Source organism: Acipenser ruthenus, chromosome 18, assembly GCF_902713425.1.
Source record: "Acipenser ruthenus chromosome 18, fAciRut3.2 maternal haplotype, whole genome shotgun sequence".
NCBI classification, from domain to species: Eukaryota; Metazoa; Chordata; class Actinopteri; order Acipenseriformes; family Acipenseridae; genus Acipenser; species Acipenser ruthenus.
Genome location: NC_081206.1, coordinates 23,381,257 through 23,396,095, shown reverse-complemented (window position 1 = coordinate 23,396,095; position 14,839 = coordinate 23,381,257). Strand labels below are relative to the sequence as shown.

At 38.0% G+C, this 14,839-nt stretch overlaps 1 protein-coding gene across 1 annotated transcript in view; it reads left to right on the top strand.

The window, feature by feature from the left end:
- The first annotated feature begins 1,965 nt into the window (after window positions 1-1,965).
- The window catches only part of LOC131698666 (syntaxin-binding protein 6), a 54,523-nt gene continuing 41,649 nt past the window's right edge, over window positions 1,966-14,839 (top strand). The window contains exons 1-2 of the mRNA XM_058991592.1: window positions 1,966-2,230; window positions 12,852-13,039. Of these exons, the coding sequence (XP_058847575.1) occupies window positions 12,886-13,039 (154 nt within the window). The 5' untranslated portion in view covers window positions 1,966-2,230; window positions 12,852-12,885. The remainder of the gene's footprint in view (window positions 2,231-12,851; window positions 13,040-14,839) is intronic.

Below are 14,839 nucleotides of genomic sequence, written 5' to 3'. Positions count from 1 at the left end.
GCTAACCGCAGTCTGTGTGTACGAGGCCTAAAGGTGTAGAATTAGTTAACATTTGAGATGTTCAGTTTCACTACAAGACAACACTTGCCCAGTTGGTCAGGATACAACAATAATAACAATTAATCACCAAATGGGAGTGTTTAACACACAGTATCGTCTGCCTTCTTACTTCAGACTAATGCAGTATAGGTATGGCAGCTACAGTAGTTTGCTTCAAACTGGCATATAGTTGTGAACTGGCCAGTGTTGCAGCCTTTGGCAGTTGGTGCTAAAGAACAGTGATTGTCCGGAGTGACGATATATCAGGCAAAGGGGGATTGAAGGTCTGCTGGGTAGTCATGCGGTCTGCTAGGGAGGAGTAGGGAACCAGGCCTGGGCCATGGTTGTTTTTACTGCTGTGTTTTGTAATAAAAGTCCCTGAGGTGAGATGCTCCACGGCTGATAAAGATAAATATGCTTGCTTGTTTTTTGAAAAACAAGTTACTGATTCAATTTGAATCTTACTCCATCTGTTTTGAAGACAGACAGCTGATAAACACCCATCAGTCATAGTCTGTCCCTCCATCCATTCATATAACGAGTGACCGGTTACTGCGTTCTCAGCAAAAATGAAGCAGGCGGACAGTTTGACTTTGAATCTGAACAACCCCAAGCTGTTCATATTTATTGATGTATTGATGTATAATGTATTGAATCTGTTTATTTATTTGCCTTCTGTGTGTGTGTGTGTGTGTGTGTAGATATATATATATAACATCTGCAGCATTTGCCTGTCCCATGCTAGATAAAGCATCTATCTGCATGTCACATACTGTATTTACAAGTCATGCCTGTTGCTTTTATGCACATTTCTGTACCACACTTTTCAGTACTGCTTTGCCTGGTGAAATGTTTTAAACAAACGTGCAGACGTATGTTCAGGCACCTCCATATATCACCAGATATAAAGAATGTCTTTACCTTGTTTAATCACAAGCTGTAAAAATGTAAGTGCAACATACTGTACATATGTTCAGTCTTAAGTATCGCTACTCCTGTATATTCAAGTTGCTGGAGCTATGTAGATCTCCCACAAGTAATATTAAACATATGGAAAATGATCATTCATTTGAACAAGGGGACCTAGAGGGGTTAAGGAAATGGATATTAAAAGTCTTGTAAGAATGTAATTAACAGAATAAATATTGTGTACAAGATGTAATCATTCCCTCACCAACTTCTCATTCATGTTATTTGGTTTCCTATACTTGTCTTGTTTCCAGTTTTTGATGAACACTGTTATTTAAGCAATACACCTAACACACAGTAAATATTTTTTGTTTATAGTACTGTATAAAGAAAATGACAGGGTAAATGGCCAGAACACCCACAATGTTCACCTTTTTCACGTGAAATTGTCCAGACATTACATTATTTTAAAGCCATGTTGGTAGTCAAGATGAAAATAAAGTTAGTGTTCTTCTTATATATATATATATATATTTGTTTAATGGTGTCCGTAAAGAGGTCAACAGGGTGCAGAAAAAAACAAGAGCCCTGCATCATTTGCCATCACAAAATGGTCCTGTTAACTCACTGATGTTCATTTTAGAATGTAAAATATGAAAATATGCAGTGTGCCACCCACTTTTGGGGTTAAGGATGACCAGATTGAGGGGGAAAGTTAAACCACCTGGGCTGAGCTGGTCTGAAATACCATCCTCTGCTGTGTTTGGGGCAGGTCAGGGGTAGTGGGTTGGGCTGTGTATGGGCATTCTGCATGGATGGTGTGCAATACTCGTTAATGAAACACTCACAGTGGCAGCGGGGATAGAACGCACAGGAGTTGTTGTTCGGCTTCTGACTGTAATGTGAACTAAAGCGATATAGCAGCATCAACTATGAGCACGGGATTTACAAAAGTTGTACTCTTTTTTAATAAGCTTAATTTGCTCTTTAAGAGCAGCAGTACACGTGGTTATCGTGTGGCACGTGACTTTTGGTTCCAAACTATGTGGACGGAGTTGCTGTATTCTTCCAGTAGGGTAGTGACTGGCTGGATGCTGCTGTGGGATTGAGTATTACAACTCGTACTGGCAAACATACTTCTGGATTATTTTTTATTTTAAACCGAGATGATACCAACACATCTGACTAGATAACAGAATCAGCAGGAACTGATGGATGCGGTCTGATTTAAACAATCCGAAGCGAGTTAGTTACACGGGGGAAAAAGTCAACGTTAAAAGTGGTAGGTTTTTCTTCCCTCGGACATGCTGCAGTTTATACTTTGATTTACCGATGATACTTTAAAAATAACTTTAACAAAACGTCTGGGTAAGGTAAAATCATGATGTTTATGTTCTGTAATGTAAGTTTGAAATTGGCGTATATGTAGAATGCTAGTTGTAGTAAACTAAAGAGCTGATATAAATACGGTGTTCTCATCGCCAGCAGTCGTCTTCTGTTGTGTCCAATCTCCCAACACTTGTAACTACAGTTTATTTCTAAATTGGTTATACTGTTTAAATAAAATACGGATAACTTACACAGACCGGAAGCATATGCCAGTTAAACTTTACCTTACTCGGTTACTACTGGCCAAGTTTTAGACTACAGACAGTAAACAGCTGTTTTTCAACTGCAACTACACAGCTTAGACTTGGCATTAAAGAGTGAATCATATTAAAGCCTGTAGTATCAAGATAGCGCTGAAGATTATTATTATTATTGTTATTATTACTACTATTATTGTTGTTGTTTGTTTAATGTTGGCTTTATAAAACACAGTCGAGCCTGCGCCTGTTGCAAAACGAAACGAAACACTGTATGTACAGGCTAGTAATAAATTGGTGTGCCTGTGGACGGTGTTTCTCGATTGGGATGAGTTACTGACTGTACATGCATGTCTAATTACGTTTAAATACGGGCATGTACAATACACATTCGTTGCTTACATTTTTAAGCAGTGCTATTTTGAATTCCTATAAATTAAGTGCTGCTAGCGTGGTGTGGTGTGTGTTTACCTGCAGGAAATGACACATTCCAGGTGTAAACTGGGCTGTGAAATAGTACAAACACTACACTACTCAACACGGGAAACTAAACGTGTGGGGATATACCAATTAGTAGCATACCCTTTTAACTTTTAGACCTTTGCTATTGTTTAAAAACAGAAACAGAGTGCAGTTCTGTAATCGAGTGAGGAACGTTACTTTTACAGCTGTACTGGACAGTTAAATGACAGCCGATTTTGACATTGTTTTCCTTAGTGCAAACCTGAAAAAATGATAATCCAAGACGCGTGTCTCTTCTGTTGCCACGGTTTTGTAAATTCTGGTTGAATGGGTACAGTACTTCTTGATAAATTAATGGGAAAACAGTGTCAATCTCACAGTTGAATTTGACTTGCAGAATTTAAATATATAGATGTTTGTGATATATATATATACACAGACGTGCTCAAATTTGTTGGTACCCCTCCACAAAAAACGAAGAATGCACAATTTTCTCTGAAATAACTTGAAACTGACAAAAGAAATTGGCATCCACCATTGTTTATTCCATATTTAATAGAAATCAGACTTTGCTTTTGATTTTTTATTCAACATAATATTGTAAATAAGAAAACAAATGAAAATGGCTTGGACAAAAATGATGGTACCGCTAACCTAATATTTTGTTGCACAACCTTTAGAGGCAATCACTGCAATCAAACGTTTTCTGTAGCTCTCAATGAGACTTCTGCACCTGTTAACAGGTAGTTTGGCCCACTCTTCCTGAGCAAACTGCTCCAGCTGTCTCAGGTTTGATGGGTGCCTTCTCCAGACTGCAAGTTTCAGCTCTTTCCATAGATGTTCGATAGGATTCAGATCAGGACTCATAGAAGGCCACTTCAGAATAGTCCAATGTTTTGTTCTTATCCATTCTTGGGTGCTTTTAGCTGTGTGTTTTGGGTCATTATCCTGTTGGAGGACCCATGACCTGCGACTGAGACAGAGCTTTCTGACACTGGGCAGTACGTTTCGCTCCAGAATGCCTTGATAGTCTTGAGATTTCATTGTGCCCTGCACAGATTCAAGGCACCCTGTGCCAGGCAGAGCAAAGCAGCCCCAAAACATAACCGAGCCTCCTCCATGTTTCACTGTAGGTATGGTGTTCTTTTCTTTGAAAGCTTCATTTTTTCATCTGTGAACATAGAGCTGATGTGACTTGCCAAAAAGCTCCAGTTTTGACTCATCTGTCCAAAGGACATTCTCCCAGAAGGATTGTGGCTTGTCAATATGCATTTTAGCAAATTCCAGTCTGGCTTTTTTATGTTTTTCTTTCAAAAGTGGAGTCCTCCTGGGTCTTCTTCCATGGAGCCCACTTTCACTCAAAAAGTGACGGATGGTGCGATCAGAAACTGACGTACCTTCACCTTGGAGTTCAGCTTGTATCTCTTTGGCAGTTATCCTTGGTTCTTTTTCTACCATTCGCACTATCCTTCTGTTCAATCTGGGGTCGATTTTCCTCTTGCGGCCGTGCCCAGGGAGGTTAGCTACAGTTCCATGGACCTTAAACTTCTTAATAATATTTGCAACTGTTGTCACAGGAACATCAAGCTGCTTGGAGATGGTCTTGTAGCCTTTACCTTTACCATGCTTGTCTATTATTTTCTTTCTGATCTCCTCAGACAACTCTCTCCTTTGCTTTCTCTGGTCCATGTTCAGTGTGGTGCACACAATGATACCAAACAGCACAGTGACTACTTTTCTCCATTTAAATAGGCTGAATGACTGATTACAAGATTGGAGACATGTGTGATACTAATTAAAGAAACTAATTAGTTTGAAATATCACGATAATCCAATTATTTATTATCTTTTCTAAGGGGTACCAACAAATGTGTCCAGGCCATTTTAGAATATCTTTGTAGAATAAGCAATAATTCATCTCTCTTCCCAGCTTCTTTGCTCTATGACATACCAAAGGCATGCAAGTATACATGATAAAATAGCTTTTAATTTCATCACTTTCCAGGAGGAATGAAGCATTATTTCAATGAGCTGTAAGGGTACCAACAAATTTGAGTATGTCTGTGTGTGTGTATATATATATACATATATATATATATATATATATATATATATATATATATATATAAATGGAGTTGCTTTTTAGTGCACGACTGAGTGTTTAAAGTGGATGGACTCGTCACAAACATACCCCTTTGGAAAGAATTTGGTTCAAGTCATAGTATTAAAGAATATCATTAGACACAAGTACGTTTCTTAAGCAAATGTGCATGCTGTTTTTGTCCTCATTTATGTTAGGGAGACATGTTACAAAAGTCAATTGAAGACACGACAAATACTGTACATTTTAATCTACACATTTGTCAAAGACTTTTACAAGCGGCACTCCTAAGTCTACATTGAGTTTGTTTATGCAGTACTCCTGGATGATGTAGTTATACTGTAGGGATTATACAGCCCATCACAAATTTGTTTTAGTGCTGAACAAACAAGGATATAGAATAGCTGATAAGTCTTTATTTTAGCCGTAGGTTTTTTTTTTCCTTTACAATGTTTTCTTTTATCCATGTTGTTTTTTTTTTTTATATATATAGTCAACCATTTAAAAATATAATGTATTAATCAAGGCATCCCTTTTATCACCAAAGGTGAAGATCCGTTGTTTAGACTGCAAAGCATATAGTGAATTACTAATTTTAGTATGTTTAATGATGTAATTCAGGGATTCTTCAGCCAATGGAACACAGGGCAGTTTTCCAAACTGAAAGCAAAGAAACTGCAAAATACAGCTGGAGAGAACTCTTCAATTATGTTTTGCAGTTTGGGAAAGGAAGTTAAACATTACAATTTCGAATGTTTGCTTATACAACTTTGCTGTTTTGTCGTATCTTGAAACAGGTGCTAGAAACACTACAGTACAGTATATATCTTGTAATGGTATGTTTGCCTTTCTTTTGATTATGGTGGGACATCTGTCTATAAATACCACATTTTTCTGTTCCACACAAACTAAGTGTATATCTTTCTCCTGAATTGAAATATCCACTGCAATTAAAAAGCGCTATTTAAATAAAATAGGCTAATATAGTTGCTGTTTTATAGAAACTGCAGCACAATCAGGCTGCAACTGGTGTTTAAACTTGTCAGTACAATTAAAGGGGCACAGTGAAACCTTTGCTCATTTGTCACTATAGCTTCATTTTGCCCATGTTTTTTCTACCGAGTGAAATGCTGAATTCCAATGTTGCCTAACCTCTAAGGTCGACTCCGTTCTCGCCTCTTTTCGCCCACCGATCTTAAGCAACCAATGTGACCAGTCAAGGCAAGGGTTCAACCTTGGATGTCTCCGCCTGGACTTTTCGGACACCTGACCAGTAGTTGTCCGTGGAATGTGATGAGGTGAACAAGCCCAATGCGACTTCCCTCACAAAACCGACTTGAATAAAAATGCCAATGCAGCACTTCCTGGTTAAGATTGTCAGCTAAGGCTTTTTTATATGTTATTTTACCCACGATTTTCTCTTCAATTTAGAATTTCCCACAATAGCTCAGGAGACCCAAGTCGTATACCCTGAAGCCCAATTGCAGATGTTGGTGAGCTAACAGCTATCAGAGGACGAGGTACCTTCCAGGTGTCTGATTGAGCTCACTGAGCATCTGGCTAGTAGGGTCTTCTGTAGCGTAATGTGAAAAAACAATCGCTGTTGGTTTTGGATCACCAATGGGATCACCAAAGCCATGGTGAAGCTCCCTGTAGAAGAATAACAACTTTGCTAGGTGACACTCTGGGACCATGATATTGATCTCTTAATAAAACTGTTAAACCTTGGCTTCAAGCTATAAAGCCTACTTTCATTTGTTACACATACTGTACTTATTTAAAGCATACAAAATGTTGTCTTCCATGGAGAGAAATATAATGGAAGTGAAGGATTTTGGTTGGGCATGCAAAGCATTATGAGCCGATGCAATCACAAATTCCTGGCATTTTTGTGTAAATGGTTTTCCAGTTAAGGTTTCTGAGCTTGGGATGCAGTTAGTTTTAATAGACTGCATTTTTTCTGTGTCTGAGCCAATGAGAAACCAGATTGTCATTGTCTGAGAGTGCAGAAAGATGGAAAGAAACATTTGTTAAAAGCATGTGGAATGCACCCTTCTCACCTCCTGTTCTGTTAAGGGTTTGGATTGGGACCAAGAACGAATTCCACATTAAACTGGAGTTGGCTGTCCATCTAGTCTCCTTCAGATGGGTTTTGTAGGTGTCAAGGGAAAAAAACAATAGGGTATTTTACCCCAGGGGAACATACTGTAGGAGTCTGCCATTTAGTTTCAGAATAAATCAAACCAATGCATAACTCTGTACATATTGCTAGGAGGAAAAAAAAAAAAAAAACACTAACACTAGCAGTTATAGTGTTTGACAACCTCCATAACAGCAGTGAAGACATCTGAGATCTCTACATAGCCACCCACCAAGGAAGCTTCAGCACAGCTGCTAGCAGTTTGAGAGAGCCTCTCTTTGTTGATTGACTACAGTAGCTCAAGGGCATTTTGTTGGCACTGAAAAACATCAGTTTGATGCAGCAGTTTTAGAAGGGAATGGGAATTGTATTTGTGGCTCCAGAATGAAGTGCTGGGCAGAAAGATGTGTTCCATTTTCAATGCTTTATTGAAAACTATAACAAAGATGGCAATTTCCTATAGAAAATAGCTGACAGTACTGTACCTGCTGTTTTCAATTTACAATATTTACAATTTAAACATTTTGGGCCTGCTGTTTTATGCATGTTTTGTATGCAAATTACATTACTTGTTTAAGGTATTCTTAAGCATGATTCACGCAGGATTAAAAAGCAGGTATCCTCAGAGTTGGTCAAAAGCAAAGGATGTCTAGTAACGTCCCAGACGTGGATTAGTTTTCATCAAGTCGGCAAATTCAAAATGTGGCCAGAGGAGGCGCTATTGTGTAGGATTTGTAAACAGTGAATTGGGTGTAAATAACTCTTCGTTGTACCAATGGCGAGAATAACTATTTCATCGCTTGAGTGATATGTTTTTCCATACATATCTTCAAATGCACCGTTCAAAGCATTCATTTAAGTTGCGCCCATTATATGTGTTGTATTTTCACCCGATCCCCAATTTGGTTACACAGTCGTTGTGTTTTACTGAACTAGAACCTGAGAACCGATCGTACCAATTTTAATATTGTACTATGATTTATTGTAAAGGCTTGTGTTGCTTTGAGGTGATTACCCCGGAAATGCTGTATCAATTCTAACATAACACTGACATGGTCATTTCGCACAGGAGTAAAAAGACACAGGATGCCTGCGTTTGAAATTTGACAGCAGGTCCCGATGTCCTGTAAAAAAAAATCAGAGGACCTCTGAGAATTATCTGGGATAAAAAGAAATGGATGGTTTGCACGGGACTAAATATCACTGATGTCGGTAAAAAATTCGGTGATTTTTAATCGGGCTCAAGTCGTTGGTTTGTATCTCACTCTAACCTAGTTAAATTAATACTTTAAGGGTTCTCAGTTATTTTCATTGGGAATGAACCAATGAGTAAAACAACACGTCAAAATGGGGCATGTCATGCATATTCAGAAACATTTTTTCTCCCCTGTGCACCTGTGTATGCCCTGGTGGGTGCTGACAAAAATGAGGCAAATAAAACAATCTTAATGCCAAACTTCTCATTCTGTTTCTGAGTTTGGTTGACCATGACATTTTCAAAGGTTGATATTAAACAGTAATTATGGCAAAGGATATGCACATTAAAGTAGTAGCAGCCTATGTCACATGTGCTAACTTGATTTGAACTATCGGTGTAATAGAATCGCCCTTCAGCTTCTGGCCTTCTACTGTATTTGGCTTATAATAAAGTATAATAGAATTATTTATTTATACTGTAGATCTCTGTTGAATCTGCCAAATTGGTTCCCTGTATTTTGTTATTATTGGTAAACTGGATTGTCCTGTTATTACACATTTTATGTACTTTATATTAAAATATCATGCAGAGTAGGCCATCAATTCTTCATATTATTTTAGACAATTAAGGTAGTGTCAGTGGTTTTTCAATAGGTCCAGTCTTTAAGATCAACAGGTCTTCTTTTTGCACAGGGGTGGGGTGTCTGTGTGGACAAAGCAGACTGTTTTCTTGTTAATGACAAGTTGAGCTAAAGCAGAATGATGTTGCAGGGCTGTAGCTTTGTGCTTTTACAGATTGTATAACTCCTAATCAATCCTATCTGTTAATATTTAATGACAGCTGCAGCTTTTTGGAGGTCTGTGATTGCTGCCAGTTGGACTACACAAATGCTGTGTGTACAAGACACTGTTTTGACCTGCAATTTAGGACAATTTGTCATGAAAAGCATTGTAAAAGGTTGACGAGTTGAAACTGAAATAAAAAAAAGTTCCTGGCTTCCTGCCAGGCTTCTAATTTCCTGTAAAAGCTGACACTACTGTACAAATCATACCATGCCCCTTAGCCTTTATATATATATATATATATATATATATATATATATATATATATATATAATATACAGCTCTGGAAAAAATTAAGAGACCACTGCAAAATTATCAGTTTCTCTGGTTTTACTATTTATAGGTATGTGTTTGGGTAAAATGAACATTTTTGTTTTATTCTATAAACTACTGATAACATTTCTCCCAAATTCCAAATAAAAATATTGTCATTTAGAGCATTTATTTGCAGAAAATGACAACTGGTCAAAATAACAAAAAAGATGCAGTGTTGTCAGACCTCGAATAATGCAAAGAAAATAAGTTCATATTCATTTTTAAACAACACAATACTAATGTTTTAACTTAGGAAGAGTTCAGAAATCAATATTTGGTGGAATAACCCTGATTTTCAAACACAGCTTTCATGCGTCTTGGCATGCTCTCCACCAGTCTTTCACATTGATGTTGGGTGACTTTATGCCACTCCTGGCGCAAAAATTCAAGCAGCTCGGCTTTGTTTGATGGCTTGTGACCATCCATCTTCCTCTTGATCACATTCCAGAGGTTTTCAATGGGGTTCAGGTCTGGAGATTGGGCTGACCATGACAGGGTCTTGATCTGGTGGTCCTCCATCCACACCTTGATTGACCTGGCTGTGTGGCATGGAGCATTGTCCTGCTGGAAAAACCAATCCTCAGAGTTGGGGAACATTGTCAGAGCAGAAGGAAGCAAGTTTTCTTCCAGGACAACCTTGTACTTGGCTTGATTCATGCGTCCTTCACAAAGACAAATCTGCCCGATTCCAGTCTTGCTGAAGCACCCCCAGATGAGTCCAATTTTCAGCTTTGCCCAACACCTGGTCGTCTAATGGTTAGACGGAGACCTGGAGAGGCCTACAAGCCACAGTGTCTTGCACCCACTGTGAAATGTGGTGGAGGATCGGTGATGATCTGAGGGTGCTTCAGCAAGGCTGGAATCGGGCAGCTTTGGCATGAATCAAGCCAAGTACAAGGTTGTCCTGGAAGAAAACTTGCTTCCTTCTGCTCTGACAATGTTCCCCAACTCTGAGGATTGGTTTTTCCAGCATGACAATGCTCCATGCCACACAGCCAGGTCAATCAAGCTGTGGATAGAGGACCTCCAGATCAAGACCCTGTCATGGCCAGCCCAATCTCCAGACCTGAACCCCATTGAAAACCTCTGGAATGTGATCAAGAGGAAGATGGATGGTCACAAGCCATCAAACAAAGCCGAGCTGCTTGAATTTTTGCGCCAGGAGTGGCATAAAGTCACCCAACATCAATGTGAAAGACTGGTGGAGAGCATGCCAAGACGCATGAAAGCTGTGCTTGAAAATCAGGGTTATTCCACCAAATATTGATTTCTGAACTCTTCCTAAGTTAAAACATTAGTATTGTGTTGTTTAAAAATGAATATGAACTTATTTTCTTTGCATTATTCGAGGTCTGACAACACTGCATCTTTTTTGTTATTTTGACCAGTTGTCATTTTCTGCAAATAAATGCTCTAAATGACAATATTTTTATTTGGAATTTGGGAGAAATGTTGTCGGTAGTATATAGAATAAAACAAAAATGTTCATTTTACCCAAACACATACCTATAAATAGTAAAACCAGAGAAACTGATAATTTTGCAGTGGTCTCTTAATTTTTTCCAGAGCTGTATATATATATATATATATATATATATATATATATATATATATATATATATACACTGTAATAAATGGTATATATTTCAGCACCGAACAGCAGTATTTGAATGCTTATATGTCATTGTTTCTATATCCTTCTTTCTCCATTTCTGTTGGACCATTTGGCTCCCTTGTAGCTCAAGCATGATCTCCAATTGTGTTTGCTGTTTCGCTACTAGCCTGTTTGTATTGTAAACGTACAGTCCTTTATCAAAAACTGGGACAAATAGCTGACAGTAGTGTACCTGCTGTTTTCGGTTCACAGTGCCTTGCTTTCAAAAGTGTTGCAGTGAAGTTGAACATAAAACCTTTGCAACCCCCTTGGTTTTCATAGTTTCTAAGGAGTAAAGTAGGTTAGATGAATCCGTTTTGTTGTTTCCCATATTGTATGTAAAGCATCTTGGATACCATTTACTAGTGTTTTTATACTGTAGGGATATATTTTGTGGTAGCTTTTCTATTATATATTTCTCACAAGTAAGTTGTTTTTTCTTTATTTTTTCTTTACACTCAATAGTGACACCCACTGGAAGATCTGGAGCCAGAACTGTAGCAGGTGCATGTTCTCTTATAGCTGATCAGTGTAAAGTAACCAGGCTTTGATACCTCCACAAAGCTGCAACTATCCTCTGCATCAGAGGAAGCAAAACCGGTTGCATACTCAGTTTTTTGTGATCTGTAATCTTACATTTTCCATTCATAAACTCATTGCAAACTCGGCGCTAAAGTGAAGTGAGTCATCAAACTTATGTTTATTCGTTTAGGGCCTTGGATCTCATTGGGAGGGTTAAAAGCAATTCCAGAGTGTTTTAAGTCACCTAAAGCCTTTAGAGTCCCTGTTTAAGAATACACCATACGTGACGGCATTCAAGCATATTGTTTTTGTAATCACTTAATATGAGAAAGTGGACAACATCCAATGATCCTTCTTTATGTTCTACAGCCCTGAGAGATGGGTGACTCTTTACAGATTTACCATGACATTTATTCCCTTGACACTTCTGTTGTTCTGAAATTGACCAGAGCGTTGGATTATTCCTACAGGACAGTTTCTGATAGCACAGCAGAAATACAATGCTAGAACTGTAAAATGGATAGAATTAATTCATTTCATGGGTGGAAATGCACACATAAGGGGAGCTGCTACTACATTAAATAACTTATTTTTAATACCCTTACCTACTGGGTAGAAACAGTATAAATAAATACTTAAATTGCAAAAGGTACAGTATAATTACATGGATACTACCCATTGCAGTAACTTCCCCCAAAGTTAAGTTATCGTAATTATCCAGCTTTTTTTTTATCTTCAAATCCTTACCGAAAGTACAATTGGATAGTCCAAGAATGCTAATCGGGGCCTGTGAAATGAGCTGGGAATGTACACATCATAGACAAATAAAGTATTTTAAAGAACAACAGTATAACACAATATTTGGTTTAGATTGAACTTGTTAAGTTAGGTTTGTGTATTTCACAACTTTTGTAGCAACTTTTAGTCGCCCAATACAGAAGTAATTGGGGTAGTTTGGCTTTTGCAATAAGCCTGACCATCCATGTATTTATCATCCCAAATCTACGGTGTCATTATCCACGTCTGGTAAGCAGAAATCCTTTAGACGAATAATTTATTTTGTACATGTTCTTCTCCTTACAGTTAAGTCTGCTGTTTGACGTGTGTCCAGCCGACAATGAGTGCCAAATCTGCCATCAACAAGGAGGTTTTTGCACCACATGATGAGAAAATGCTCGGAGCAGTCCAGGTCAAAAGGAGAATGAAGAAAAAGATCCCTTTCCTTGCCACGGGAGGGCAGGGAGACTACATGACCTTTATATGCCTGTCAGGTAATGTCAACAGCTCTGGTTCTGTAGCCACCCAGAGTTTCCTAGTAGGGTTTCAGAAAATGTCTTGAATGTGCTCATCCATCAAACAGCTTGCACTGACAAGGTAATCATGGGAGCGAAAATGGATAAACATTTCGGAGAAACAGAATACTTGATTTGGGGAGATAATCTAAAATTATCTGCTGATGGGATAACTTAATGAATGGATTGCTGGGAAGGCTGTTGGGATGCAAACTATAGCTCCCACCCTTTTTTAACAATCATGTTTTGTTTCCTGTTGATAATATAGGGTACAGAATTGATCAGATCATATCGGTTCTAGGGTGCCAAATAGTGCTAGACATACCTATTTAAAGGGACAGCTTTGAAGTGAAAGCTTTAAATACATATTTGTTATGGCCATACCAGTAAGTGTCCATAAAGTCATTAATGGCATCTGTTTGTAAGTATATTTAAAACATTTCTCAATGGGGAATTCAGTATGTTAGCCTGAATCAAGACGGTGACCTAAGATCTTGTTGTCTCCAGCTGATTTTTTTGTGCTGCAGTCACATATTGATTTAATATGCATAAAACTGTCTCTTATGCATAAAACCTGCCTAATTTTGATTTCCCTAATTAAGGCCATTTTATAGTTTCTTTACAAATGCTTTGCAAAGCTAAGTACCACTTTATACTATGGAACTATATCCTCCAGAATGTATTGTGCTTTAGGACCACCTCTCCATAGTGCATGTCCAAAATGTCAGATAACCCGTACTGTTCTGATGGTGAAAGTATTGATTTAAAGTATTACAAGGAATTCAAATTGCCCATGTTCTTCTCCGAGTGTTACACAGGCTAGCAACTCTATAGTGCCAAAATCACATGTACAAATACATTTTCTAAAAGTAGCATTGTTTATTACTCTAAAGGTATATTATATAAGAAAAAAAGAATATTTTATATAGCAGTGACTTTTTTGAGTGTGTATTTATTTGGACCTGTTAAGTCCACCTAGGTTTTATATGTTTTTTCTTTTAAAGGTTTCATTAGGAGCAAGAGATAACCTGCTGTAATACTGTAGACGGGGACAATTCTCTCGGCCTTTGGCTTGAAATTCAAACAGTGATTCATTTGCCAGTGGTGTGGTAAATCACTGGATTATTTAATATGAAGCATATGGAATTCATGTCACAATGTGATGTTTTTTAATTTACTTGGGTATCTCAGAGAGAATGGTTAAAGACCTGTGTGTGCAGTCACCTAAAATAGTCATGTATTAGAGGTGATCTGGGATTGGAGCTCAGTATATTTGGATGTTCATGATGTAGCTGAGACCCTTAAACGAGGCATTAGGGTCATGCACTAGAGGAGGCTAAACTTCAAGGTCATTTTTAGTAGGAATATATTGAAACAGTACTGACTTGTTTTTTATCTGCTCAATATTTTGCCATGTTTAAAATAATATCACTCCTCCCTTACACTCTCACCAGCAAAGTACAGCAATCTTACTACAGCGGCAGCATGAAATGGCACAACAGTAAGTGAGTAATAGTTAATCATTTAATTCTGCTCCAGATTTGCTAACATCAGTCGGCGAAACAGGATTCCAAGCTGAATGATGAAACTGCAGTTTTGAGAAACATACCACATGCCTTATTGTACTGTATGTATTCCTGACATGCATGATAATGAGGATGGTACACTCCGTAAATGTATTCAGGGTACTGCATGCTTAATGCCACCTTAGTAGTTGGCACCTTCCTGCCCGCAGGCAAATGAGAACCCTATTATATTGAGCCATGCCCATATTTATTA